Here is a 27,144-nt window from a genome sequence, read left to right as displayed (position 1 = left end):
TGATGGGCATTTGGATTGATACTATGTCTTTGCTATTGTGAATAGTGCTACAATGAACATACACATAGATGTATCTTTATAATAGAATGATTTATATTCCTTTGGGTATATATATAAATGTCATTGCTGAGTCAAATGGTATTTCTGGTTTGGGTGGTGATTCCTGAAAGATCTAACACATGCACTTCTATCAAAACTCATCATACTGTGGCTGGGCATAGTGGCTCATGCCTGTAATCCCAGCACTTTGGGAGGCCGAGGCAGGTGGATCACCTGAGGTCAGGAGTTCGAGATCAGCCTGGCCAACATGGTGAAACCTTGTCTCTACTAAAAATACAAAAAATTAGCTGGGTATGGTGGCATGCGTCTGTAATCTCAGCTACTCAGGAGGCTGAGGCAGGATAATTGCTTGAACTCAGGAGGCAGAGGTTGTAGTGAGCTGAGATTGCGCCACTGCACTCCAGCCTTGGCAACGAGAGCAAAACTCCGTCTCAAAAACAAAAACAACAAAAAACAAAACAAAACTCATCAAACTGCACCCACAGGATCTGTACATTTCAGTGCAGTCAGGCAGGACACAGCAGTGGGTAGGTATGGGTTGGCCTGGTTCTCACAAACGCCTAGGAGCAGGGAGGGCAGTCCTGACGTTTGCAGCCTTGAGGTCCGTGCAGCAATGTTCGGCTGTCATCATCTCCATTTTACTCAAATCTGCCGTCAGGACGTTTCCATTCCGAAGGCTTCTGTATTACTGTTTGCAATCAATATCTCTGACAGTAGCATGCTAAGGGCTGCTGCTGTCTTTGTTGGCAAGGCTACTCCAAGTGGAATCCGTCTGAACACACAATTCCAGAAATGGTTTTTTCATTTATACACTGCAGTCTTTTTGTTTCAAAAAGAATGCAAGTAAGAATGACTGCGGCTTTGCTTATAAAGCCTTCTAGAGTGAAACTGCACTGAAATAGACAATATTATTAAGGTGCATTATTATTTCTCATGAGCAACATGTGTGTGTGCAGACTTCCGGCATTAACTTGGCTTCCAGGGCAGACACAAACAGTCCTCGCATTTTGTTTCAGACCTTAGGAAGCATTCCTGTTCTATTAAAATTCAGCAATTCCAGAGAGACATAACTTCAGCCATTCAAAAATGCCCTCTAGGTCATTTTCAATGATAACAACAATTTACTGGGCACTTACCAAGTGGCAGGTACTGTGCTCAGCATTTTGCATAAATTACTTCATTTATCCTCCCAAGAACCATGCAAGGTATGCATTAGAATTCCTATTTTGCAAGGGAAATGGAAGTTCAGTGGGGTTAAGTAGCTCTCCTAAGGCTATTTCATCCAAATGACAAATGAGTATGCCAGGGGGCTTGACCTGTCTTGGAGTCTAAGGTTCTTAGTTTGAGATCTTCAAAAGCCCACTGGAGACAAGGAGCTGGGGGCTAGCGGCGCATTTGGAGGCCAGCCCAGGAAGCCCTGGGAGGGAGTGGGGGATTGAGGCGTGGAAGGGAAGAGAGCTCCCAGAGGGTGAGTTGATGCACAGGTGACTCCTCCCTCTGAGTAACTGCATTGATGACGTCAGAGAACGGTCCCCCTGTGAAGCAAAGAAGCTGGGCACCTGTCCTTCAGCTCCCTCTCACTGGGGAGGACTGACCTTGGGGCAGGCCCTCCCCAGCACTTCCTGGTGTGCTGCGCACAGAGGAAGTCCTCAGGCAGGGGGACTCAGGGATTGGAGGAGGCACCCACTAGTGGGTAAGGGACCTGCCATCCAGGCTGCAGGGACCTCCTGGACAGGCCAGCCTGGCACACCCGCAGCGTCCTGTATCCTCTGCTGTGAACTTTCAGCACTTCTCTCAGGCCCTCCCCTTCAAGACGGCTAGACTTTAAATTTTTTTTTAACATTTCATTTGATCCAATAACCCTCAAAATACCTCATTTCACCATGTATCTTTCATACAAAAATTTGCACACAAATGTTCGCAGCAGCATCTTTCACAATAGCCTTTGTGGAAACAGCCCAAATGTCCATCAGCTGATGAAGGGATGAACCAAACGTGACGCAGCCACGTGACACAGCCACACGATGCAGCCACATGACGCAGCCACGCAACGGAATGTCATCCAGCCATAAAAGAACAAAGAGCCGTCATGTGCCACAACACGGGGAGCCTGGAACATAGTGTGCAAAGTGAAAGAAGCCAGGCTGGAAAGGCCACGGATTCTGTTATGTGAAAGGTCCAGAATGCACAGGACAGAGAACAGGACCTGCCAGGGGCTGGGGGATGAAGGAGATGGAGAGGGACCGCTAACAGGTACAGGGATTATTTTTGGGTTGATGGAAATGTTCTGGAATTAAATAGTGGTGATGGTTGCACAACAAAATGAAGACACTAAAAAAGACTGAGGTTGTACACTTTACTTTTTTTTTTTTGAGATGGAGTCTCACTGTGTCACCCAGGCTAGAATGCAGTGGTGTGATCTCAGCTTGCTGCAACCTCTACCCCCCAGGTTCAAGCGATTCTCCTGCCTCAGCCTCCCAAGTAGCTAGGATTACAGATGTGCACCACCACACCTAGCTAATTTTTGTATTTTTAGTAGAGACAGAGTTTCACCACGTTGGCCAGTCTAGTCTCAAACTCCTGACCTCAGGTGATCCGCCCGCCTCAGCCTCCCAGAGTGCTGGGATTACAGGCGTGAGCCACCATGCCTAGCTGAGGTTGTACACTTTAAAATGGTGGGCTTTATATTACATCAATGACATCTCAACCAGGAAACATGAAATCAATATAAAAATGACTGAGATTTTTATATTCTTTTTCATACTAAGCCTTCAGAATTTGGTGTGTGTTTTACAGTTACGGTGCATCTTTATCTGGACTGCGGCTGGATTTTAAATGCATTTGGTCACCTCCTGGGGGAACTGTCATGTGGGGGCAGCTCCGGGATTCCATAGCTGCCCCCAAAACCTCTTCACGTGCGTGTCGTGGGGCACAGCCAGCCAGCCTGCCCACCCTGCCGGCCACCGGCCTCCTCTGGCTTGCAGAAGCTCAAGCACGCACTCTGCGGATGCTTCTCCTTATGGCCCCATTTTATTGTCCTTCTATGGAAACAGCAACGCCAATAAAGCTGCTGGGAGCTGGAAGCCTCCGAGTCACCCTCGGTCTCTGGCCAGGGAAGCAGAATGTGATGTGAGTCTCCGCGGGGCCAGATGCAGAGGCTGGCCAGTGTGTGTATGACTAGAGAAAGGTCCTGGGTCCTAGGGCAGGCAGGAATGTGGAGGAGAACAAGCAGAACCAGACCCCTGCAGCACTGTCCTAGTTGAAGACACTGTCATCACTTGGGTTAAGTGTGACAGCACGGTTCAACTGCTGCTGCGCCTAAGAAAATCGTGACAGCCCCTGGCTCTCCTATAGGACTCAGGCCATGGGGGGCTGTCCTGGCGTATGACTGCAGCACGCTTTCCCTAATGCTCTGGTCAAAAAGACACAATCCCCTTGATATGGTCATGAGATCACACGGACCCACGCGACCTGCCACGCTGAGGGAGGGCCAGGCCAGGTGAGACCCTGTCCTTTTCCCACATGCTGTGATCACGGCGCTCAGTCCTCATCACAGGCATCACCCCTGCCAGCTCCTGGCAGCCGAGGGCACTCGGGGGACACCCATCAGCCGCCATCAGCTGAGATCTGTGTTTTATAATCTGGAAAACACCACTCTGGCTTTGAGTGGCTTACATCAAATAAAAGTGATTGAGGCTCAAGGATTTTCCAAAAAATCAGCACTATCGTTATAAAAAGATGCCGAGAAGCCTGTGTCGTGGTTTTTGTAGTTGCTATTACCCTTATTTTAGTCACAAAAGGGAGAAATGCTCTATCCATGTGATTGCCTCCCATGATCAGGCAAAGGGAGCATTTTTCTACAGAAGATGCTTGGTGAACACAGACCTTCGCACGGACGGGCCATTCCTTCTGGTCTACGCTGGAGAACGAGGCTGTGCCACGCTCTTTCCTGGCAGGAGCTGCTCACCGCTCCAGAGAAGTCTCTGCAGCTCACACTGGGGTTGTGGACCCAGGCCAGGGCTGGCCTATTCTTCCTTTTCTATGAAAAGTCATGTTTTTGATAACACTCTTCTCTTTACTACTTCCTGAATATTTAAGTAGCAAAACAGCAAAACCCTGGGGCGTTTCTGCATTGCACAGTTCCACCGGGCCCGTTAGAGGCATTTACTGAAACCTGCTGAGAATCAGTGAGGAACCCAGGGCCTCGGGAAAGGCTGGGTGTGGGGCTGTGTGGTGTGGGCCTCCCTGCCCCCAACCCCCCATCCCCTGAGCCTTGTGCTAGTCTAGAAACAGCTCCCATTTCCTTTTCTAAGGGTCTTTTATCGCCACTGGAAATGTGGTCTGTTGATTCAAGGGCACCTGGGGCTGCTTACAGGCCAGAACTCAGGGCTGCATTGCTAGAGCTAACTCCTGACCTTGGGCCACGGCTCAGTGGCTCTGGGACCCGAGGCTGATGGATGGGAGAGGGAAGGTTGTTGCCATAGAGAGAGTGAAGAATTCCTAAGGACAAACCCCAAATGGAAAAAATGTTCTCTAAACGCAATTTCTCAGGAAAGCTGTGTGTGTGTGTGTGTGTGTGTGTGTGTGTGTGTGTTTGGAGGGGTGGGGGGGTCTACCTGACACCAACTTTGTCTCCTAAAGAAAAGCCTGGAACACTGGCCTATTTGGAGAGCGGGATCTCCATGCACCCAGAGGTGGGGAAAGGTGGTGTTAGCCCGGCCGGGATGTGACTACGGAGATGTGGGAGAGGTTGACGCTGCTGGGAAAATGCAGCGCCCCTGGAGAGCCAGTGACTCCTCACTGCAGAATAAGCGCAGTGCTCCTCGGCTGGCCTGGAGGGACACCCAGCCTGGCCTTCCACGTGGCCGCTCATCCTCTCTGAAGAGGGAAGTCTTGCCCAGCCCAGCAGAAGTGTGTGCAGCTCTCAACAAACACCTGAAGCATCTGTCTCGTGCCGGCCTCGTGCTGCCGTGAGGGCTGGCGGGAGCCTGAGCCCCGACGACCTTCTCGAGGAGGTCACAGCCTGGGCCGAATGCTCCCGAACCAACCCCAACCCTCTGTAGAGACGGTGCAAAGCCTGAGGTGCAGCACTGTTTTCTGCTTTTTCTCATCCTGGCACCTTTAGAGGACATGCCCCTTATTGTTCTTTTACTCAAAACTTTACGACGCGAAGTTTAATGTGAGCCTTTGTGTTTCTCAGGACGGATTATTTTTCAAGCCCCTTTGTGGCTCCTAGGATCCAAGTTCCAGGAGGGCTGCAGAGGGCACCGATCTCTCAGCCACTGGGCGCCCGCACAGCCCAAGGCCAGCAGCCTTTGTCAGAGTCTCCAGGGAGGAGCAGCTCCGGCCTTAGGACAGCTGGTTCCAACTTCCTTCTGTTCACCTCTTTCCTTTAATGAGCCCAACTCCATCTCCCACTGGTCCTGGATGGGCCCCCAAGTGACACAGAAATCCCTCTTTCCTCTGCTCCCAGCGATGCTCTTCTAACTCTGAGCATAGCCATCTCGCCCGTCTTCACTGGCCTGCGAGAGCCCTGCAGCATCCCACCCACGCCCGGCCCGCCTTTGCCTCTTCCTGCTTCCACCCCACCCATGCCTGGCCCGCCTCTGCCTCTTCCTGCCTCCAGGGCTTCATGGCTTCCCCTCTGCTTCCAATGGTGTCCAGTCACCAGCGTCCTTCTCCCACGGATGGGTTCGGTCTCCGTCCAGCTCAGGCCTGGCCCCTCCTGCTGGCGCTCACTCACTCCCTGCTGGCCTCACCAAGTCCCAGACTTCAACACCATCCACTGGGAGCTGAGAGCCGAGAGGCCGCCTGCCCTGACTCTGCCTGCTCCTCATGCACCTGATGTCTGATGAGCAGGCCAAGCCCACCCGCAGCAAACCCCCTCCCTGGGCCGTGGCGCTCAGTCCTCAGGTCAAAGAAGCCCCGGACGGGTCTCTATATCCCGCTTCCACTTAGGAAAAAGCTTGTCTCTTCCTTTAGAACCTGCTGGAACCTGCACTCCTCATCACCTCCATGGCCCCCACCCTGGCCTGGGCCTCCGTCTCCTCCCAAAAAAACAGCCTCCTCTCAGATTTTTCTGCCTCCACCTTTGCTGCCACTTCCCTTTCATGATCTCGACCCAGCGCCCTGAGCAAGGTTTAAAACACAACTGTGATGATGTCACTCCTCTCCTGAAAGCCTTCTAACAGCTGCCAACTCCACTCAGCATAAAAGCCAGCATCCTTGCAACGACCTTCAACGCCCTGGCACTTTCATTCTCATCTCCAAACATTTGCACTCTAAACAGCCAGAGTGGAATTTGGTGATCAGCCAGGAGTTTGGGGGAGACCCCAAAGGGTTCATGTCTTATAGGACTGAGCGATCCCTTGGGTAAGGGCCCTCTAGAACCATTCTCACAAAACTTAAAGGTGGGGCTCAAAGGCCTCAAACTGATGTGCAAGTAACTTAACTGCTTGCCAAGGCAAAGCCCAACACTCTAACTGGGAGAAACAAAACCAGATGATGAACCAGTATGCATTCCTGTGATTAGCATTCCATCAAGATCTACTAGATTCATGAGAATCAGAAAAATATGACCCATACCTGGGAGATAAATCAATCAACAGAGACAGACTCGGATATGGCAGAGAGAAGGAAACTAGCAGACAATGGCATGAAGCGGAATTATAATGAGGTATAAGCATTTACAGGAAACATAAACATAATGAGGCATATAATGAGGGAGATCTAAAAATGGGAGATACGAAAAAGGAAGAAAACAGAATTCCTAGGGATGAAGAATGCAACATCTGAAATGAATTTCACTGAATGAGATTAACGGCAGACTAGATACTGCAGGAGGGAAGACCAGTGCAATGGAAGACGTCACAGAAAAGTCTAAGAAGAGTAAAGCAAACAGAAAAAAAGGTCTGGAAAGAAACAGTGTGAGTGGGTCAGGGACACTCTCAGGCTGTCTATCATTCAGGTAATTAGGGTCCCAGGGGAAAGGAGAGAGAGGAGAGCAGAAAAAATTCCAAATTTCATGAAAAATATGATCCCAAAGTTCCAAGAAGATGAATGAACACCAAGCAGGTTAAACCGAAAGCAAACCACACCAAGGCCATCATAATCCAATTCCTGCAAACCAGTGATAAAGAAAACATCTTAAGTTGCCAGAGGGAAAAAGGCACATTGCACACAGAGGAACAAAGATAAGACATCACAGCCTTCTCATTAGAAGCTCTACCAGCTAAAATACAATGAGAAGACATATTCACAGTGCTGGAAAACTGTGAAACTAAAATTCTCTATGGCAAGAAAATACCCTTTCAAAATGAAGATGAAATAAAAACCCTGTCAATCGGGCATGGTGGCTCACATCTGTAATCTCAGGGAGGGAGGATTATTTGAGTTTAGGAGTTTGAGACCAGCCTGGGCAACATCGTGAGACCTTGTCCCTATAAAACTTAAAAACTTGGCCGGGCATGGTGGTGTGTGCCTATAGTCCCAGCTACTTGGGCGGCTGAGGAGGGAGGATTGCTTCAGCCTGGGAGGTCAAGGCTGTCGTGAGTTATGACTGGATCACTGCGCTCCAGCCTGGGCAACAGAGAGAGACTTTATCTCTCTCTCTCTCTTTGAAAAAAAAAAAAAAAAGCAAAATGGCAAAGAAAAACTTTTTCAGACAAAAGCAGAAGGAATTTGTTGTCAGAAGACCAGCACTATAAGAAAATCATCTATAGAATCACAGGAAATCTACAAAAAGGTACTAGACCTAATAAATGAGTTTAGCAAGGTCCCATACAAAAGCCAATTCCTATAAACTAAAAACTACTGGAAACTGAAATGAAAAAAAAATCAATTTATAGTACCATTAAATACATGAAATAGTGATGTATTTATCAATACTTATTTAGGTACTTCATATTAACAATGGTAACACATTATTGAGAAACATTAAAGGAAACCCAAATAAATGGAGAGATAGACCATATTTATGAATCAGAAGACTCAACATTCTTAAGATATTAATTCTTCCCACATTGTTCTGTATATTTAATGCAACTTCAGTCAAAATCCTAGCAGACTGTTTTTTTGGTAGCAATGCATAGACTGATTCTAAAATTTATTTGAAAATAAAAGCAATAGCATTTTTGAAAAAGAAAAAAGAAACCAGAGATAACTTAGAGTACCTGATTTCAAGACCTACTATTTATCTAGAGTAGTCAAGACGGTGTGCTTCTGTTTTAAGACATGTAAATTCACACGACAGGATCTAGAGTCCAGAAAAAGACTCACACATATATGGCCCATTGATTTTCCACAAAGGTGTCATGGTAATTCAGTGGGAGAAAAGATCATCTTTTCAACAAACGGTGCTGGAGCAAATGAATATCTGTGCAGAGAAAACGAACCTCGGTTTTTGTCTCCTCTGTTTGGGTGGGCTGGACTTAGTGACTTGCTTTTAAAGAAGAGCAGGGAAGGAGACCAACAGTAACTCTGCAGTGGAGAAGTCCGTGGTCCTACCTGGCTGTCATGCGCCCCACATATTCCTTCCAAAACCCACCACACCCAGGCTGGTCGTGAGAGAAACGTCAGACAAACCCAGACTGGGGAACACTCTACAGACTCTTCTATCCCCTCTTAGGGAAGATGGTTAAGTATATGTTTAACTGTATAAAAAAGTTGGCAAGGTTATAGGTATCTTAGGTATTTAGCCAAGCGAAATAAAATATATAAAAATATACGTTTCCACCAATACTTGCACTTTAATGCTCACAGCAGCCTTATTCTTAAAAGCCCCCAGACTGGAAACAACCCAAATGTCCATCCACAGTGAATGGAAGATGCCCTGCGGTACAGCCTACACCATGGGATACCACTTAACAATACAAAGCAATGAACTGTCTCTACACACGGCACACGGATGGGTCTCAAAAACATTATGTTGAGTCAAAAAAGAGTACATGTACCATGTAATTTCTTATATATGAAATTCTCGGAAAGACAAATCTCATGGATGATGTCAGAAAGCAGGTCGGTTGTGGACTGAGAGACACTGGAGGGAGCAAGAGAGAGCTTTTCTAGGTGGTGCAAATGTCTTGATTTTGGTGATGTTTACAAGGGTGTACACATTTTTCAAAGCTCATCAAAATAGGCACTTAAATGGCATTTTATGATGTATAAATCACACATCAATAAAAGAGATAAAAATCAAATGGAAAAGGGATTCTAGGCTGGGTGCAGTGGCTCACGCCTATAATCCTAGCACTTTGGGAGGCTGAGACAGGTGGATCACCTGAGGTCAGGAGTTCGAGACCAGCCTGGCTAACATGGCAAAACCCCATCTCTACTAAAAATACAAAAAAATTACCCAGGCTTGGTGGTGCATGCCTGTAATCCCAGCTACCTGGGAGGGTGAGGCAGGAGAATCACTGGAACTTGGGAGGCAGAGGTTGCAGTGAGCCAAGATCGTGCCACTGCACTCCAGCCCTGGGCGACAGGGCCAGACTCTATCTTAAAAAAAAAAGAAAAAGGATTCTAACACAGTGGCCCAAGTGACTGTATGAGGCACCCCAAGGCATCCCAGGGGCCACAAATGCCTGCCTTGGCAACTCACAGTAGAGGGGGGAGGACAGGTGCTGGGCCAGGAAGATGAGAGTGGATGCCGCCCTGCATCTGCAAAGTCCTTGGGACAGCCTCTGGCCAAGGGGCAGGAAAAGACAGTGCAGCCAATTGAACAGGCATAGACCAGGAACAGGCAGTGGCCAAAAGGAGTAAGAAAAAATCCACACAAGGGAGGCTAACCCCAGGCAGATGCTATTCTCCCTGGGGTTAGAAACGCAGAGCCCTTACAGTAGTACAAGGTTTCAGATTCTGCAATGGTATCGGCTTCAAACGCAGATTCAAATGCTTAACTAACATATAGTTAAATGCTTCAAAGGTTTAACTCATATATATTTCAAATGCTTAGAATCAAATGCTTAACTAATATACATTTCAAATGCTTAGATTCAAATGCTTAACTAGTATATATTTTATCACAGGGATTTATCCCAGGGATTATCAAGATTTCTTTTTCTTTCTTTTAGTTTAAAAAATGACAGCAGGGCCTTACCAGAGAGTTGCTTGATGGCCACAGGTCTCACTTTGTAGGGAGTGCTGCAAAAGAGAAGACAGTGCCACCATGAGACTCGGCAAGGCGCTCGCTGTATGTCTGGCAGGAGAGATAAGCACTCGGTGTGATTAGAATTCAGCGGATTAGGTGGTTTTTTTATTTATTTTTTTATTTTTTAAATTAGCTTCTTTGACTGTTCTCAGCTTCCTTACTCAGATGGATTTCAAGTATATCATTTAAACGATCAACTTCCTCTATAATGTTCGTGTTTGGTCAATTAAATAAATGTTGTCATGGGTACGACTGCCGATCCCAGTCGATCCCAAGTTGGAAACGTCAGACTCTGGCAGCTGCCTGGACCCATTTCGGTACCTGGCAGACGCAGGTGGCCTCCCTCTCTTTTGCTCTGTTGAGCTGATGGTGACTGTATCCCCCAAACGAACAAGAGAGGATGGTGACAGTGACGAAGTCGAAAATGCACTGGGATCTCCGTGATGTCGCCCCCCATCACCATGAGGCCCAGCGTGACGGGGAGAGAATACTGGCTGTGCATATGACAGCCAAAGTGTTTCTGTCACTGACACACGACGGCCTCTGGCCAAGAGGCAGGAAGACAGTGCAGCCAATGGAACGGGCATAGACCAGGAACAGGCAGTGGCCAAGAAGAGTAAGAAAAAATCCACACAAGGGAGGCTAACCCCAGGGAGATGCTATTCCTTGACCCAGCAGTTTAGCAACATTTGGAAACCTGGTAAGAGAGGTGCTACTAGGACACACGGTGGCAGACGTCACAGGTGTTGCTGGTGGGGTGTTGGTTGCCACATCTTGGGGAAAGCAGTGTAGCAACACCGGTTAAGATCCTTTGTGTCAGCAGATGAATTTAGGGAGGGATGTGTCAGAATGAAACATGAGCACACAGGGAGACAGTCAGATGTCATGTGTTCATGTCTTTGACTTGCTCATTCATTCATTCAGTCGCTCTACCCATTTCTTCCTGAGTGCCCACTGTGGTCAGGTGCAGGTGGGTTGAAAGAGCGTGCTCCACTGTGCTGTCTGGATGGTTCAGTCTGCGCATCTCTCCACAGGCAGGATGCCACATTAGTGGTCCCATGGTGCTAGGGTCTGAATGCTGAGGCACTCCCACCCCGAATTCATATAATGAAGCCCTCATCCCCAGTGGGTAAGATTAGGAGGTGGGGCCTTGGGAGGTGACTGGGTTTGGAGGAGTTCCTGAGGGTGGGGCCTACCAGATGGGGTTGGCGTCCTTCCAAGGGGCAAAGACACCAGAGCTGTCTCTTGCTCTGCCTCATGAGGGCACAGCCAGAAGGCAGCTGTCTGCAAGCCGGGAAGAGAGGCCTCCCCAGGAACAGAACCTGCCCATACCCTCATCTTGGACGTCAGCCTCCAGACTCTGAGAACTCAATGTCTAGCTGTTTAAGTTCAGACAGACTGAGACACTGCGGTGTCAGGTAGTTGTTAAGAAGATGAAGACAAGCATGCAAGTATTCACCTGGCGGGACGCCCATGACTCCTTACTATGTAAAAACAACAAGTTACAGAGTGATATACAGAGAATGAGCTCATTTCTGGAAGAAGAAACACAGTGAATATGGAGGGGTATACACACCAAGCTGTTCATGGTGATTAACTGGGGGCAATACATGTGGTTTGATGGTTACAGGTAATGTGGAAAATCTTTACAATTTTAAACACCAATAATGTGAAAAAATAAAACCTGTGTGGCACCGACCTCCCTGCACTTTGGGCTCTTTGTCTGTAGGGCGGTGAGGCTGAGGTTCCCGGGAGAGCTGGGCACTGTGGACTTGCCAGCTGAGCCCAAGTGCTGGGGACTAGAGGGCCCTCCGTCCCCTTGATTCTCGCCTCACCCTATGAATGACCCCACTCACACAGAACGTCAAGAAGTGAGCCCACACCCTCTCATCTCCACCACGTGCCTGCGTGGGTTCAGGAGAGGCCCTGCCTCGAAAGGCCTGTTAGTGGTGGGTCATTTGGCACTGGAGGGCTCATTTCTCCCCAGAGACTCAGTCATAAGAGGCATTGGGCTTGAAGCGTGGCCCGAAGTGCAGAGCAGAGTCCTCCAAGCTCTCCACGTCGAGAGGGCACTCGGTTGTCATCGGGACTGGGGCCCCTCTAGCCCCTGATGCCTGTGCTCAGCTGGGCAAGTCCACGGTGCCCAGCTGTTCCAGGAACCTCAGCATCACTACCTTACAGACCCAGAGCCCAAGGCGTAAAGAGGCCAGGTGCTTTGCTGATGGCCTCAGTATGGCCAGTAAGGACCCATGCCGGGGCTGCCTAGGAAAAGCCCGGGCTGGGAGGACAGAGTGGAGGGTGGGCAGCAGAGAAGCCGGGTGTGCTGGGCTCCTCTTGGATCCTCCTTCCTTCCTCTTCTCAGTGTCTCTCCGGCTCCCGCCATGAGAGCAGCCCTAGAGATGGTGCAGTGGGTGGAGAGAAAGCCAGGACCTGCGTGGGCAGCAGGAAGGGGCTTTGCCATCACTCCTGCCACCCTGGCTCCCCACTCCTCCCCGATTTTCTTCTCCTGCGTCTCCTCTGAGGGGCAGCAAGGACTCTTTCTTCTCCTCCTTCCCCTGCCCCTTGTCCCTAGAAAATTAGTGCTGGAGGTGGGGGGCGGGTAGTGACCAGGAGCAGAGAAGGGCTCCAGGAGGTGGGGCAAGGGCTGGAGGGAAAACAGCATGGATCCCACACAGTGCCAGCGGGGACAGAGCCCGAGAGGCGTGTCCAGCAACTTCTCCCATGCGAGAGACTCAGAGGAAGGTGCCCTGGGGACCTGACACAAAAACAGGCTTACCAAGACACCCTGCCCTCATACAGGGGCACTGGGCCTGCTCATCCACCCAAATGGAGTCCAGCCCCCTTCAAGCCCATTCAACCTATTCAGACTCCTCTCCGAGGAGTCTGGTAAGCTGAGGGCAGAAGCCATCACATCAGCAGCAGAGGGAAAAGTGGATGGACAGGGAGCCTCTGTGAATGCTCCAGGAGGCTTCAGAAACCTTCCCGGCCCTTGGGCCCAAGATCCTTGGGTTGCATTTCTGGGCCACTCAAGATCAGTCTTGGCTCCCAGATGCTTAATCCTTTGGCTTCTCACAACCCGTTATGTTGCTCCCATGAATGAGTCAACTCTTGGCTCAGTCTCAATGGAGCTGAATCTTCGTCAAGCTCTTCAACAACAAATTAACACAGGAAGCACTCCCTCTTTGGAAAGGATAAGCTTGCCTCCAGCTTCTACTGTATTTGTCTTTTTCTAAGATCTAACTGCCTGGGCTCTAAGATCTCTTTTAAAACACATTTAATAGGAGGAGGAGAGGCCTGGAGCCATTCTGGAATATAGAAAGCTTTTCTCTAAGCCAGAATGGCCGAGAATACTGGCCTTGCATGCACAGAGCTCATCCGGTGGAGAGTCACCCGCGGCACAACTTGGCTGAAACCGGGAACAAAAGGAGCAATGGTGTGTGTCGCACGGTGCCGTCCTCTGGCCCTCTCCCCTCTGTATGTGTCTCACCACACACCCCACTTTCACTCACGCTACTGAGGCGTCTGATTTTTCTCCTTCCACTGCATCTTGAAGCAGTAGTGACTGGGGAATGGAAGGCGTAGGGTTGTCAGGAAGCAACGCCCATGTTAGCTGGATGTCAGGATCTCCAGAATGTTCCCGGATTGGAAAGGAAAATGACACCAGATGGCTCAGAGTCCCTCCAAGGAGGAATGCTGGAGCCTTATATGATCAGGGTTGGGCTATGACTTTTTATATTTGTTGGTCGTTAGGTTGTTTAGTCATCAATTATTTTTCTTGCCAGCTCTAAAAGGGCGTAGAAGCCAATTGGCCTATTTTCCATATTTTCCATGATGTAAACGTGTTCTAGGTTATTTCAAATGCCGGCTTGAGCGTGCTCCAGATTGCACCAAACGTCCAGGAGCATAGGAAGGGTTAGGCAGCTGCCAGTGGATCCCTGGCCATAGGAGGGGCCTTTGGATTCGGGGCGGGGACAGGAAGACTGACAGTGTGCAGAGGGGGAATGTGCTTGGAGGTTTGCAGAAGGGGAGTGCCCGCTGGGCTGGGGTGGGCATTCATGCAGCTCAGCAGATTATGATGGATTGGGGCCAGACATCCCAATGCAGGGGGCTGGAGAGTGTCCTGCAGCCAACAGGCCACTGGAGAACTCCATGCTGGGAGTGATGGGATGAAAGTGTGTTTGGAGCCTATTTTTCTGGAAGGTAGCAGGACTCAAGGGAGAGATAACTGTGAGGGGTAACAGAGGCAGAAACCAGGGAGTCCACCCGTGAGATGCGGTACACACCAGGAGCTGGCCACCAAAATCTAAAGGATGGCGTTAAGGCAAGAAGTATTTTGAAAGAATAATCCAATGCAACAATTTGTTTAGTTTGGAATGAGGAGCAGAGAAGAAGCTAGAGTTTTAAGCTCTAAGAGACTGTGCAACCGGCATCACCCCTTCTGATCAGGATGGAGGTGGTCTGTCAAGAGCCCTTGGAATTTGGAGATTTCATGAAATGCCCACCCTGTGGCTGTGAATCTGGGAAGAATCCAAGCAAGCCAGATGCAACCAGCTGCCAGCAGGAGAGCCTCCTCCAAAGACATGATTCCTGGGCCTGAGGCTGGGGGGACAGTGAGGTGACCAAGTCCACACCAAGTCACTGCAGGTGCCTTCAGAAGCGGAGGAAGTTAAAGAGAGACACAACCCAACCAACCAACCAACCAACCAACCAACCAACGAACCAACCAACTGCTGACGCAGCTTCTGAGCTAGAGGGAGAGGGCTGCTGTCTGCTAGGAAGAAACAAAGAGTTTACCCAGCATGTTTCAGCAAGGGAAGGCCTTGGGTCTGGTAGACATAAGCTTCTGGTCACCAGAGAGTGGGGTGGTTTCTTAGATTTTCCAGACCTTACATCAGTGGTTAGTCCCCAGACTGTGTGCTGGAATCACTCGCAGAGCTTTAAAAAAAAATCTCTTGAAAGTCTGGACTTAATTGAGGGGTCTGGGCATCAACTGGTACCTTTTTAAAGATTCCTGGGTGGGCTGGGCATGGTGGCTCACGCCTGTAATCTCAGCACTTTGGGAGGCTGAGGTGGGCGGATCACCTGAGGTCAGGAGTCCGAGACCAGCCTGACCAACATGGAGAAACCCCGTCTCTACTGAAAATACAAAATTAGCTGGGTGTGGTGGTGCATGCCTGTGATCCCAGCTACTCGGGAGGCTGAGGCAGGAGAATCCCTGGAACCTGGGAGGCAGAGGTTGCGGTGAGCTGAGATCACACCATTGCACTGCAGCTGGGCAACAAGAGTGAAACTCTGTCTCAAAAACAAACAAACAAACAAAAAAGTTGGACACGGTGGCTCATGCCTGTAATCCCAGCACTATGGGAGGCCGAGGCGGGCGGATCACGAGGTCAAGAGATCGTGACCATACTGGCGAATACGGTGAAACCCCCTCTCTACTAAAAACACAAAAAATTAGCCGGGCGTGGTGGCGGGCGCCTGTAGTCCCAGCTACTCAGGAGGCTGAGGCAGGAGAATGGCGTGAACCTGGGAGGCAGAGCTTGCAGTGAGCCGAGACTGCGCCACTGCACTCCAGCCTGGGCGACAGAGCGAGACTCTGTCCCAAAACAAACAAACAACAAAAAAAGATTCCTGGGTGATTGCAATCTGCAGCCAGGGTGGAAAGCCACTCTTTAGTTGAACTAGCTTACGGGGAGTGGTTCAAATAAGAGCAGGCATGTGTGCTTAGGACGCCTGAATGCACAAATTGACGGGCATGTGTCTCGCTCTCAGGCATTCTCTGCAGGAGCTCAGGCACCTGTGTGGAAACCAGGGCAGTGGAATTTCCAGGCTCCATGGGTCACCGTGTAAGGTGGGGCTCTGAGCAGCCACCTGCCCAGCCTTCCCATGGCCCCTTTTCCAGGCAGCACCATAGTCACAGCATGAAAGTCAGCAAAGGATGCCGGCTCCCTCCTGGACATGTGGTGAGGGAATGGCTGCAGCACACGGCTGGGGGGCGGGAGAGAAACCATGAGCATCCCCGAGGCCTCGCGGGGCGGCTCCGGTGCAGGAAGAGTTCGAGGAGCAAGGAGTGCGGGCCCCGAAGCACATCTCTGAGGATGGCCGCTTGTCACCAGGCACCGAGTGGAGGACAGGAAGAGGGGAGAAGCCAAGGAGGAGGCAGGGCCAAAAAAGAAAAGGCCAGTAATGTCACCTGCCGGAGAGGGAAGAGGGAGGGAAGCGGGAGAGAAAAGCCCCTGGGTCAGAAGAGCATCAGTGGCGTGTCCCGGGCCAGCCTCGTCCTCACTGGGAATCTGCAGAAAGCCTTGCTCTCTGCTGCAGAAAGATTCTCGGGGCCCACCTCCATCATGAACCAGAGACCGAGGAGAGCTCTGTGCTCCACCAAGCCCCCTGGGGATTCCGGCGCAGTTGTCTGAGAACTACTAGGTTGGAAGATTGGGGGAGGGTGAGAGGACAGCGACAGAGCACAGGAGAGACCTCAGACACCAGGTGCTCCACCTCAGACTCCAGGTGCTCCGCCTCAGCACCGCTGATGTCTCCGGCCACGTGTGTCATTGTTGTGGGCCTGTCCTGTGTGCCGTAGGATGCCAAGTGGCATCCCAGGTCTCCACCCATCGGATACAAGTAGCAGCCCCTTACCCCTGGTGACACCCAGAAATGTCTCCAGACGTTGCCCTGCATCCCCAGAAACAAAACTGCTCTGGGCAGTGCAGAGCGGGAGGCACACACGAGCTGGACTGGTTCACTCCATCCCCCACTCAGTCCATCCTGCACCCAGCATGCCCCGCCTCGTTTAGGGGCTGGAAATCCAGCAGAGAGCAAGGTGAAATTTCCTTCCTACGAGACAAGACCGTCCAGTGGGGCCAGCAGCAGTGAGAACCTCAAACAAGTAAGTGAGATCACTTCAGACTGAGGCACACACCGAGGAGAGGAAGCCAGTGATGTGCTGATGGTGAAAGGTTGGGTGACTTTGGATGGAGATGGTGAAGGGTCTGGATGACTTTGGATGGAGACGGTGAAGGGGCTGGTTACTTTGGATGGAGATGGTGAAGGGGCTGGGTGACTTTGGATGGTGATGGTGATTATCTAGGTGACTTTGGATAGTGATGGTGACGGGCTGGGTGACTTTGGATAGTGATGGTGACGGGCTGGGTGGCTTTGGATGGTGATGGTGATTGGTCTGGGTGACCTCAAATGGTGATGATGACGGGTCTGGAAGACTTTGGATGGTGATGGTCATGGGTCTGGGTGACTTTGGATGATGGTGAAGGGCCTGGTGATAGTGATGGTGAAGAGGCTGGTGACTTTGGATAGTGATGGTGATGGGCTGGATGACTTTGGATAGTGATGGTGAAGAGGCTGGTGACTTTGGATAGTGATGGTGATGGTCTGGGTGACTCTGGATGATGACAGTGAAGGGGCTGGTAACTTTGGATGGTGATGCTGATGTGTCGGTGACTTTGGATGGTGATGGTGCTAGATGACTTTGGATAGTGATGGTGATGGGCTAGGTGGCTTTCGATGGTGATGGTGATGTGTCTGGGTGACTTTGGATGGTGGTGGTACTGGATGACTTTGGATAGGATGGTGACGGGTGGGTGACTTTGGATGGTGATGGGGCTGGTGACTTTGATGGTGATGGTGACAGGCTGGGTAACTTAGGATAGTGATGGTGATAGGTCTGGGTGACTTTGGATGGTGATGGTGAAGGGGCTTGGTGACTTTGGATGGTGATACTGACAGGATGGGTGACTTTGGATAGTGATGGTGATGGGTCTGGGTGACTTTAGATGGAGACGGTGATGGGTCTGGGTGAATCCAGATGGTGATGGCGATGGGACTGGGTGAATGTGGATGGTGACAGTGATGGGTCTGGGTGAATCTGGATGGTGACGGTGAAGGGGCTGGTGACTTTGGATGGTGATGGTGAAGGGGCTGGTGGCCCTGGATGGTGATGGTGAAGGGGCTGGTGACTCTAGATGGTGATGGTGATAGGTCTGGGTGACTTTGGATGGTGATGGTGTCAGGGTGGGTGACTTTGGATGGTGATGGTGATGGGGCTGGTGACTTTGGATGGTGATAGTGAAGGGGCTGGGTGACTCTGGATGGTGATGGTGAGGGTATGGGTGACTTTGCTAGTGATGGTGATGGGCTGGGTGACTGTGGATGGTGCTTAAGGCAGGTGGCTGGGCTGGCACCTAGCGGATGAGCAGAAGCTGGTTCTGCAGAGCTGGGAAGGCAGGATCCTGTGGGCTGGGCATGGTGCAGGCATGGGTACAGGGGATAAGTTGGAGAAGCTGGTGAGGCATAGGTTGGCAGGGCCCAGACTGGGAGGCCACCATGGAGAAGGAGGTGTCTTACCAGGTTGAACCTGGCAGCCGTGTGGGAGAGGCAGGCTGGAGGCAGGGAGGTCAGAGCTCAGTGAGGCCTGGACCTAACGGTGACAGAGGGAATGGAAGAAGGCACAAAGGAGACGGGGGGTGCAGGAGGTGCAGGCACCAGCCTGGGGGACAAATACAGCCACATCTCAGCACGTGCCACAGCCACGATCAGTTTGTCATGAGAGAGGAGAGTCTATTCTCTCCTTTTCACCATGTCTATGACTATATCCACACCCACAATCATAGCTGGAGTATCCATAGCTCTTTCTACACCCAGAGCCACATTATCTAGATCACATCCACATCGGTGTCTAGATCCGTTTCCGCAGCACTCGTACGCGGTTAGATCCACACCCTATGCATCTGTCTAAATCCTCATCCGCGTCTACCTCCATCTTCTCCACCTGTATCCTCATCCGCGTCTACCTCCATCTTCTCCACCTGTATCCTCATCCGCCTCTACCTCCATCTTCTCCACCTGTATCCGCATCCGCGTCTACCTCCATCTTCTCCACCTGTATCCTCATCCGTGTCTATCTCCATCTTCTCCGCCTGTATCCGCATCCGCGTCTACCTCCATCTTCTTCACCTGTATCCTCATCTGCCTGTGTCTCCATCTTCTCCATCTCCACTGCACCCCTGTCCATGTTCACTGCCATGTCCATATCATGGCACCTCATCTGTCTCTGTCTCTTTATCAGAAAGGCATGCATGTTGGCATCTCAGCAGAGAGCTTCCAGATATTTGGGCTCTTTGGGCTCAGGAGGGCTTTTGTCTGGTGTGTCTGATACTTTCTCTTGTTAATAAGGCACCTGGGGCCAGAGAATTAGAAGGGCCAAGGTGGGCTTCTCCTATTTCCCGCCCAGTTTAAATGTCTCTGCACACTGTTTCAAATGAGTTCAGGAAAACAAAGCAGTTTCTCTCAGAGACCCAGCTGGCATGGACAAGGTGCTGGCCTCTGTGAGGTCCCCTCTGAGAGATCATTTTAGTCTTGTGGGTGTCAGGAGGACGGGTCACTCAGTGACTTCACTTCTGAGCGAGACCCCCCAGGCTGGAGCTGGTGCTGAGGCTGACAAGATGCTCACTGCAGTCTCTGGGGGGCCAATTAGCACTGCACCTTCCAGGGAGTCTGGAAGCCAAGAGTCAGAGCCAGACTGTGTGGGGCAGGAGATGGGCGTCCTGGCTAGGGCAGGAGGGGAGACTGACGGGCACAGCCACATGAGAGGAGCTCGGCTGAGGCCTCAAGGTGACAGGGAGGACGGCTGACCAAGACAGCTCTGGCCACGTCCACTGGGGCCTCACTGAGGGGGACGGTGCTGGCCACATCCACCGGGGTCTCACTGAGGGGGCCGGTGCTGGCCACGTCCACTGGGACCTCGCTGACACAAGGGTCTGCCTGACATGCACTTTCTCCTGTGGGCTCAGAGCTGGCCATGGGTCAGTTGGGCAGGACACCCTGATGACCAGATTGACAAGTGTACCATCGCATCTACTGAGTCCCTTGGAGGCTCAGTGAGCCCCACTCTGGGAGGAAAAGAGGACACCAGAGAGGGGTCCTGAGGTTGCACGCCCCCGCCCCCAGCCCACCTGCTCCCTCGCCTCATGAGGAAATCTAAGTTCCACTTTGCCCAACCACAAAGAGCAGTGGAGGCTGCTGGGGTCTCCCCAGGTCACCAGGCACAGGGGCAGGTCACTGACCTGAGGGTCCCTGCTCCGCGTCCTTCCTGGGCCACACACCGCTGGCTTGACCTAGTTCACAGACATTCACGGAGGCTTTCACCGGCCTCTCCTCTTGACTTCCTGGGCCTCCCTTGTCCCCGGCCCTTCTGTGCATAGAATCTCCCACAGGCATCACTTTATGAACACAGAGACCGGCCCTAAGTGGGTAAACACAAAATGTCCCCGGGGCTCTGTAGGGAATCTCCCGCGGTCCTTCCTGGGGTTAACATGGGGATCCCGGGACCTGGCTCTGCAGCTCTTGGCTCACCCTCCTGGGCCTCAGTTTCCCCTCTGTACAATGCCGCCTCCTGTTGAGAAGCAGGTGCAGAGCCATGGCTGCAATTGTTATCTTGGAACGTGCCCAGCTCCTCTGCAGGGGAACACGACGAGTCAAGCTTCCTTCACACTCGCTCCTACCCTCGCCCTCCATCTCTGCTGTCAATTCACACCTTTCTGCAGTAGCACATTTACAAAATCATAGAAAGCCTCCCATGTCATGGAGAGAAGTGCCAGACACACCCCGAGGAGCGCGGCCGGAGCCTCTTACCGTTCTGAATTCGCGGGCATGGTGGGGTCGATGGAGACCATGGCGTCGTCAGTGGTCAGCAGGGAGATGGTTGTGTTCCTGGAAAACACACCCAAGCCCGTGTTTTCGCCCATAGCGTGCTCTGGGATGTACACTTGAATGTACACATGGGGCCAGAGCCCTGACACAACCAGGACAGTCCCAGGACCAGCCTGACCAAGGTGCGGTGGGATGGGAAGGGTGGGAGGCCATCCCCGGGGCATTGAGACTCCATTTGTAAATGAAATTAAACAGCTGCGTATAATCCTAAGTGCGTGTAGATGCTGAAATACTTTAAAATGGGAATTGGAGCAAGTCTACTTTATTGAGTTGGGAGATTTTTTTTTTTTTTTAAACTGTGGTAAAATAGGAACTAACATTTATATCAGCAGATGACGAACTCATAGTTTGTCTTTCCGCTTCCAGTACCTATGGGAGTCCATCTGAACTGCACAATTCTCCTACCAAATAGTTTTAAATGGTTAGGATGAGTCTTCCTCCAAGCTCACATCTTTTGGGACCTCTTGCAAGCTGTGTTACCTCGACCAAGTTAATCTCCGATCTTCAGCTGTAAATTGTTAAAATCTGTGAAATAGAGGCGATACTCAAATCCCGGGGCTGCTATATGGAATAATGTGTATATTTATTTATTTATGTATGGGCACAGTGCTTCATATATGGTGCCCAAAAGATGCCCCAGACCATGGGCTATTTTTGCTGCTAAAACTGCCATCTGCTGCACTTTCAGACGTGTAATTTCACCTCCCTTTTCTCACCTGTCTGTGAAAAACTTCAATTGCCCTTCTCCACCTCGGTCCTAACTTTAAAGTTAATCCTTGAGCCAAAGCTACTCCTGCTCACCCTTTACAATCGGAAAGTTTGCTGATAATTAGAAAATTCACTGGCTCGAACACACTGTTGCTTTAGGACATTAACTCCTGGGGGACTCTGAGGACTCGATAAGGCAGATCACTGCTCTTTTCAACCCATTTCTGAAGTCAGCCTTTCGCCCAGTGTTGATCTGGGTCAAGCCCCCTGGGTAGAAAAGGCACCTATGGGGTGATGTGGGGCTGGGGACCAAACTCACACACAACCACCCCACTTTCTCCAAAAGCGAATGAAGAAGTGAGAGGAAAACACCCACACTCTTATTTATTTATTTATTTTGAGGCAGAGTCTTGCTCTGTCACCCAGGCTGGAGTGCAATGGCATGATCTCAGCTCACGACAACCTCTGCCTCCAGGGTTCAAGCCATTCTCCTGCCTCAGCCTCCCAAGTAGCTGGGATTACAGGTGCTCGCCACCATGCCCGGCTAATTTTTGTATTTTTAATAGGAGATTTCACCATGTTGGCCAGGCTGGTCTCGAACTCCTGATCTCAGATGATCTGCCCACCTCGGCCTCTCAAAGTGCTGGGATTACAGGTGTGAGCCACCGCGCCCGGCAGAAAAACCCACACTCTTAGGAGGGCGGATTCTGCGCATTGATTGATTTCAAAGAGCCTCATGTAGAAGGCCAGTGCCTCGCGCCCTTCAATGCCTCTTCCCGCCCCTCCCAGCCATCCCGAAAAGGCCAGGAGGCCGCGTGGTGTCACCGGGCAGAGCCCGCAGCGCGCACTCACCGAGGCAGACCGGTGGCGATGCAGAACAGGTCCATGATATCGCTGGAGTTGCAGTACTTGCTGAAGATTACCTGCAAAACAGAAGCGCGGTGAGGCGGCAGCGAGAGTGGCGGGTCTCCCTGGAGACGTCAGACGCCACGTGCTTCCGCTCCGGCTCCAACCTGAAGGTCCGTTTTGAAAAGAAAAGCTGTAACTCTAGGCATTGGAATGTCACAGGCTCATCTTTTCATTTGGTTGATGCATACGGGTGGTGAAAAATGTCATTGTCGTGTTCAGTGGAAAGAGTTGTGAAAAATACAGCGATCCCCCCTTGCCCACACGCCTGTCGGTGACATGGTTATGGTGAAGGCGCATCCCTTGGAAGGGGCCAGGCAGGACTGACCACCTGGGGTCAACCCTGTCGCTTGGCACCGGGTCTTCAAGTATCCCATGGGGGCTATTCTGTAAATAAAATAAAATTCAAGTTCATTGAATTCAAAATAATAATAATAAAAAAAGCCAGGCGTGGTGGATCACGCCTGTAATCCCAGCATTTTGGGAGGCAGAGGCGGGTGCATCACCTGAGGTCAGGAGTTCCAGACCATCCTGGCCAACATGGTGAAACCCCGTCTCCACTAAAAATACAAAAAATTACCCGAGCGTGGTGGCAGGTGCCTGTAATCCCAGCTACTTGGGAGGCTGAGACAGGAGAATGGCTTGCGCCAGGGAGACGGAGGTTGCAGTGAGCCGAGATTGCACCATTGCACTCCAGCCTGGGCAACAAGAGTGAAACTCTGTCTCAAAAAAAAAAAAAAAAAAAAAAAGACTTCCTTTCAATATTTGGGGGCTGAGGGACTGAGGCTGAATGATGAAGTCGAAGAGGGGAATCACATCACAACAGAACCGTTGAGGATCCTGGGCGCCCGCGGTGAAACTGGCGCCTGCAGAGAAACACCACCTACACACGGGATGGCCGCGCTCGCTCCCGAGTGCCGCCCGGGCTGTGGTGGAAACGCCGGGTTAGCATCCGCATCTTTTGTCCAAGGGGTCCCGGCCACGAGTCTCGGCTCTCAGGGAGGGGACATTTCGAGCTCGGTGAGGGTGGGGCTTCTCCAGGGCTGGACAGAGCGCGGAACAGGCCACGCTGAGGCCCCGCCTTCATCGAAGTGGATGCCTCCCTGGACAGTTGCCCCGGCTCCTGGCTGCCAACGCAGCTTTTCTTTCCAGCACAAGTGCCTGGCGTGGGGGAAACGCAGGCCTAGGAAGATGGTTATTTTTCGGTGCCCAGCGCACCATTTTTTTTTTTTTAAGCTAAGATTAGTTTTCTTTTTTTCTTTACTTGGAAACAGTGAAATATAGAAAACGGATTTTTTTTTTCTCTGACTAACACCATTTCCTGTGGGCTGCTGAACTGGCAACAATAAGACAGTAAACAGCACCTCGCCTTGCCCGTTATCCCCACTGGTATTTGCCCCACGGGTAACGGTCGGTCAAAGGTGGCCCGTGTCATTGCGTGGTTCCTGACGTCTGTGGCACCGGCTGTGTCCCTGGCTGCCTATGCAGCTCGGTCCTGGCCATGCTTGCACGGGTGCAGTAGCCCCTTCAGCAGCCCCCACTTTGGCCTCACCCCATTTCCCCCACATCCTCCTTTGCAGAACTCTGCTGGCTCATCCCAGAGCTCCCTCCTCTGGGATGTGCTTCTCCTCCTGGGTCCTGGTTCCCGGCCTTGCATGCAGAGGCTGCTTTTCCCAACTCCACTGCCGAGGAGTCCTGCACTTGGCCGGGTGCCAGGCCCTCACTTCTACCATGGCACCATCCTCAGCCCGAGTCACAGTTCATGCTGCGGCCTCCCAGGCTGTGCCCGTGGAGTTGTGGCGTGGCAGAGCCCGGGCTGGGGTCGTGGCCATTTTCCCACCAAGAAAGGATAAAAAGTGGTTCCCATGTGGACCCCTGCGTAACTCACTTCCTTCCGGTGTGGCGGACTTACTTGGGGGGTCTACAGACCCCAGTCTGCAGAGGGCAGGGGTGGAAGAAGAGGAAGACAAGGAGGGCTCTTTCTGTGAACATTCTGGATTGGGAGCTTCTGGAGAAGCAGGATGTGGTTTGCAAGGGGCCTGCTAAGGAGGCTGGTGTCTTCAAAGCGTGCTTCTGGCCCCGGCTCAGGGATTCCCACGCAGTGGGTCCAGGTTGGGCCCTGGGAATCTGCGTTTCACTTCTACTGGGTTTCTTGGATTAGAAGCCACTGCTCAAAGAGTGTTTCTAGGGTGTCTCCCTCAGATGAGCGGGGTGGTCCTGCAGGAGGCGGGGGGCCCTGTGGTCCCTGTGCTCCAACCTGGGTGGCCGCAGCAAATGACACCTTTATAAAGTCCTCGCCCCACCCCACCCCACTGGGTGCTTCTCCTCGTAGGCACGAAGGGCACCACATCCTGTCCCAGCCCCTCGGAGTGCACGGGGGATGATCTTGGAGTTAAATTCTCTCCAGACACATCTGGCAAGACCGACTCAAATCATGCCTTCTTGGGCTGGCTTGAAGGGGGTGCACCTTCAAAAGGGTGCACGTTTTGAGCAAGACCTCAAAAGGCGAGGGGAGGGTGATTACGGAATCGCAGTCTCTTGGGACTGGGGAGGCTCGTCTGACTTTACTCAGAAGGGAAGTAGCTTTGCCAAGAGCACCAGACTCATGGGCCTGGGGCTTCTCCATCTCAGGAGTGTGGGGCCAGCACGTAAGGCTTGGTGGCCCAGGCAGCCCAGGGGGATCCTTGACTGCTTCTCACTCCTGGGACTCTCAACTCAACTTCTTTGAACCTAAATTTCCTCTGCTATAAAATGGGCCAAAAAAGGGGTGGCTGTCATCTACAGAAGCTTTTACTCTGATGCCACCTGGAAGGTTCTGCACCAGGCTGGAGGCCAGAGCTTGTGATTCAATGCAGAAGCTTTGAGCCCCATGGAAAAGGACCGCAGTAAGCACCTCCGATGACTGACCCCCAAGCGCAGACTCCTGGGGACAGCTTCTGATGGCCTCGCTCAGATGATATTCAGACCCTGCCAGTGGGCTGCCCAGGGCTTCCAGGGCTCTTTTCAGTTGAGGAACAGCTGGCTTCATGAGGCTGCAACCCAGGAGCCAGTGGAAAATCAGTTACAGAGCACCGAGTGGAATGAGTGAGGAACGCTTTGCTTTTTGGCATCATGCGTGTCGTTGTACTGTTGGACTTTCCGGCTCTGTTATGAAGTTCTTTCCCTGTCTTCTTAAGCTATCAGCCACCTTTAACGACCTAGATTTTTTGTAAACTGAAATGAGTAATTTTTAAGTGATATCTGATTTTCACCATCTGCTCTCCTTCCTCCCCAAATTCAAACTTTTATGAAGGCTTTACTTTGTGCAGCAATATCTGCAAAGGTTCCGGAAGGATCTGTCCTCCTCCTTGCCAGGATATAATTGGGGAAGGTTTATGCAACCGAGCCTGGGCCTGAGAGATGTGCGTGAGAACAACGCTCATTTGCTGGGCTGTGACCGCTCTTGAGGGGCCGAGGGTGACTGTGCAATGTCCATGCCCACAAAGTCCCCTGGGGGAGGGTAGGGGCTCTCAGGGTCACAGCCTCCAAGATGGGAAAAAAGGCTCTACTCTGGCAGGCCAGGGTTTTGGAATATCGTGGGGGCCTTGAGAAGAGAGGGGTTCATCAAATTTATAAGTACTGCCGGCGAAATCTGGAGGAGAGTTTTTTATGCTTGGCTTCCTAACCTTAGGATAGCAAATAACAGAGGCTTTTAAAGGATAACTATGAGGTCTTCCAGCAAAACAAACTGAAAAAGGCCTGTATGGTATGGTGGCACTCTTGCCACCTCTATGCAAGCAAGGATGCCACACATAGGGGGACCAGCCTTATTCTGCCATCCAGAATAATCTCTCTTTGAGATTATGTTCGAAAAAAGGTGGGGAGGCTGTCAGGAAATTTGGAATAAGCACAAAAGTTGGCACTGGCTGTCTCCACTGGAGAATACAGCTGCATCTGTTTGTAAGTCCATTTCAACATTGCTTCACTCCTTATACATTTAGGGTTCTTGGATTTCTCTTTTGAACTGGTCGTACCTTCTTACCAGTTCCCATTCAATTCATCAGTTCAGTAAAAATGTTTGACACACAGTCATTTTAGATCTGGATGAGAGTCATGACTTCAGCTTTTGCTGTTCATTAGTCTCCAGCGGCGCCAAAGTGGGTGTGAGTCTGGGCATGAGGCGTGAGCCCTAGGGATGGGGGCTCGGACAGCCGCAGTCTTTGCTGGTGTCAGAAGCACCCAGCCTGATGCTGCTCCTGACTGTGGGAGGCCAGCCCGGCTGCAGCTTTAGACCACGGGAGGACCCCCAGGCTGCCTCGTCAGGAGGCCATAGGGCTTCCTGACCACATGCTGAATAATTTTGCAAATCCTTTATCCAGAAACAAATAGCGCAAAAAAAGTTGAAAGTGAGATGCAGAAGCAGCAAGATTAAGGGAAAAACGAAAGTTTTATGTTGGCTTCCGTCTTGCAGGCAAGTCAGGGCTGGAGCTCACGAGAATGCACGGCAAGTCATCGCAAACCCTTTTGTGTGGTTTGACTGGCAGTGCTGTGATATTAAAGCAAGATGAGAGAAAAATGATGAGACAGAGGGCGGCTCCCCCACTGGAAATTGACGCCTC

General features: G+C 51.3%; 1 protein-coding gene across 1 annotated transcript in view; it reads right to left on the bottom strand.

Annotated features, from left to right (window-relative positions):
• The window catches only part of PDE9A (phosphodiesterase 9A), a 121,194-nt gene that overhangs the window by 67,857 nt on the left and 26,193 nt on the right, over positions 1-27,144 (bottom strand). The window contains exons 2-4 of the mRNA XM_030806192.1: positions 22,493-22,563; positions 20,855-20,932; positions 10,157-10,200 (exon numbers count right to left, since the gene is read on the bottom strand). Of these exons, the coding sequence (XP_030662052.1) occupies positions 10,157-10,200; positions 20,855-20,932; positions 22,493-22,563 (193 nt within the window). The remainder of the gene's footprint in view (positions 1-10,156; positions 10,201-20,854; positions 20,933-22,492; positions 22,564-27,144) is intronic.

The sequence above is a fragment of the Nomascus leucogenys genome, chromosome 25, assembly GCF_006542625.1.
Source record: "Nomascus leucogenys isolate Asia chromosome 25, Asia_NLE_v1, whole genome shotgun sequence".
NCBI lineage: Eukaryota > Metazoa > Chordata > Mammalia > Primates > Hylobatidae > Nomascus > Nomascus leucogenys.
Note: the sequence above shows the minus strand (reverse complement) of the source record. Positions and strands in the feature narration are given on the sequence as shown.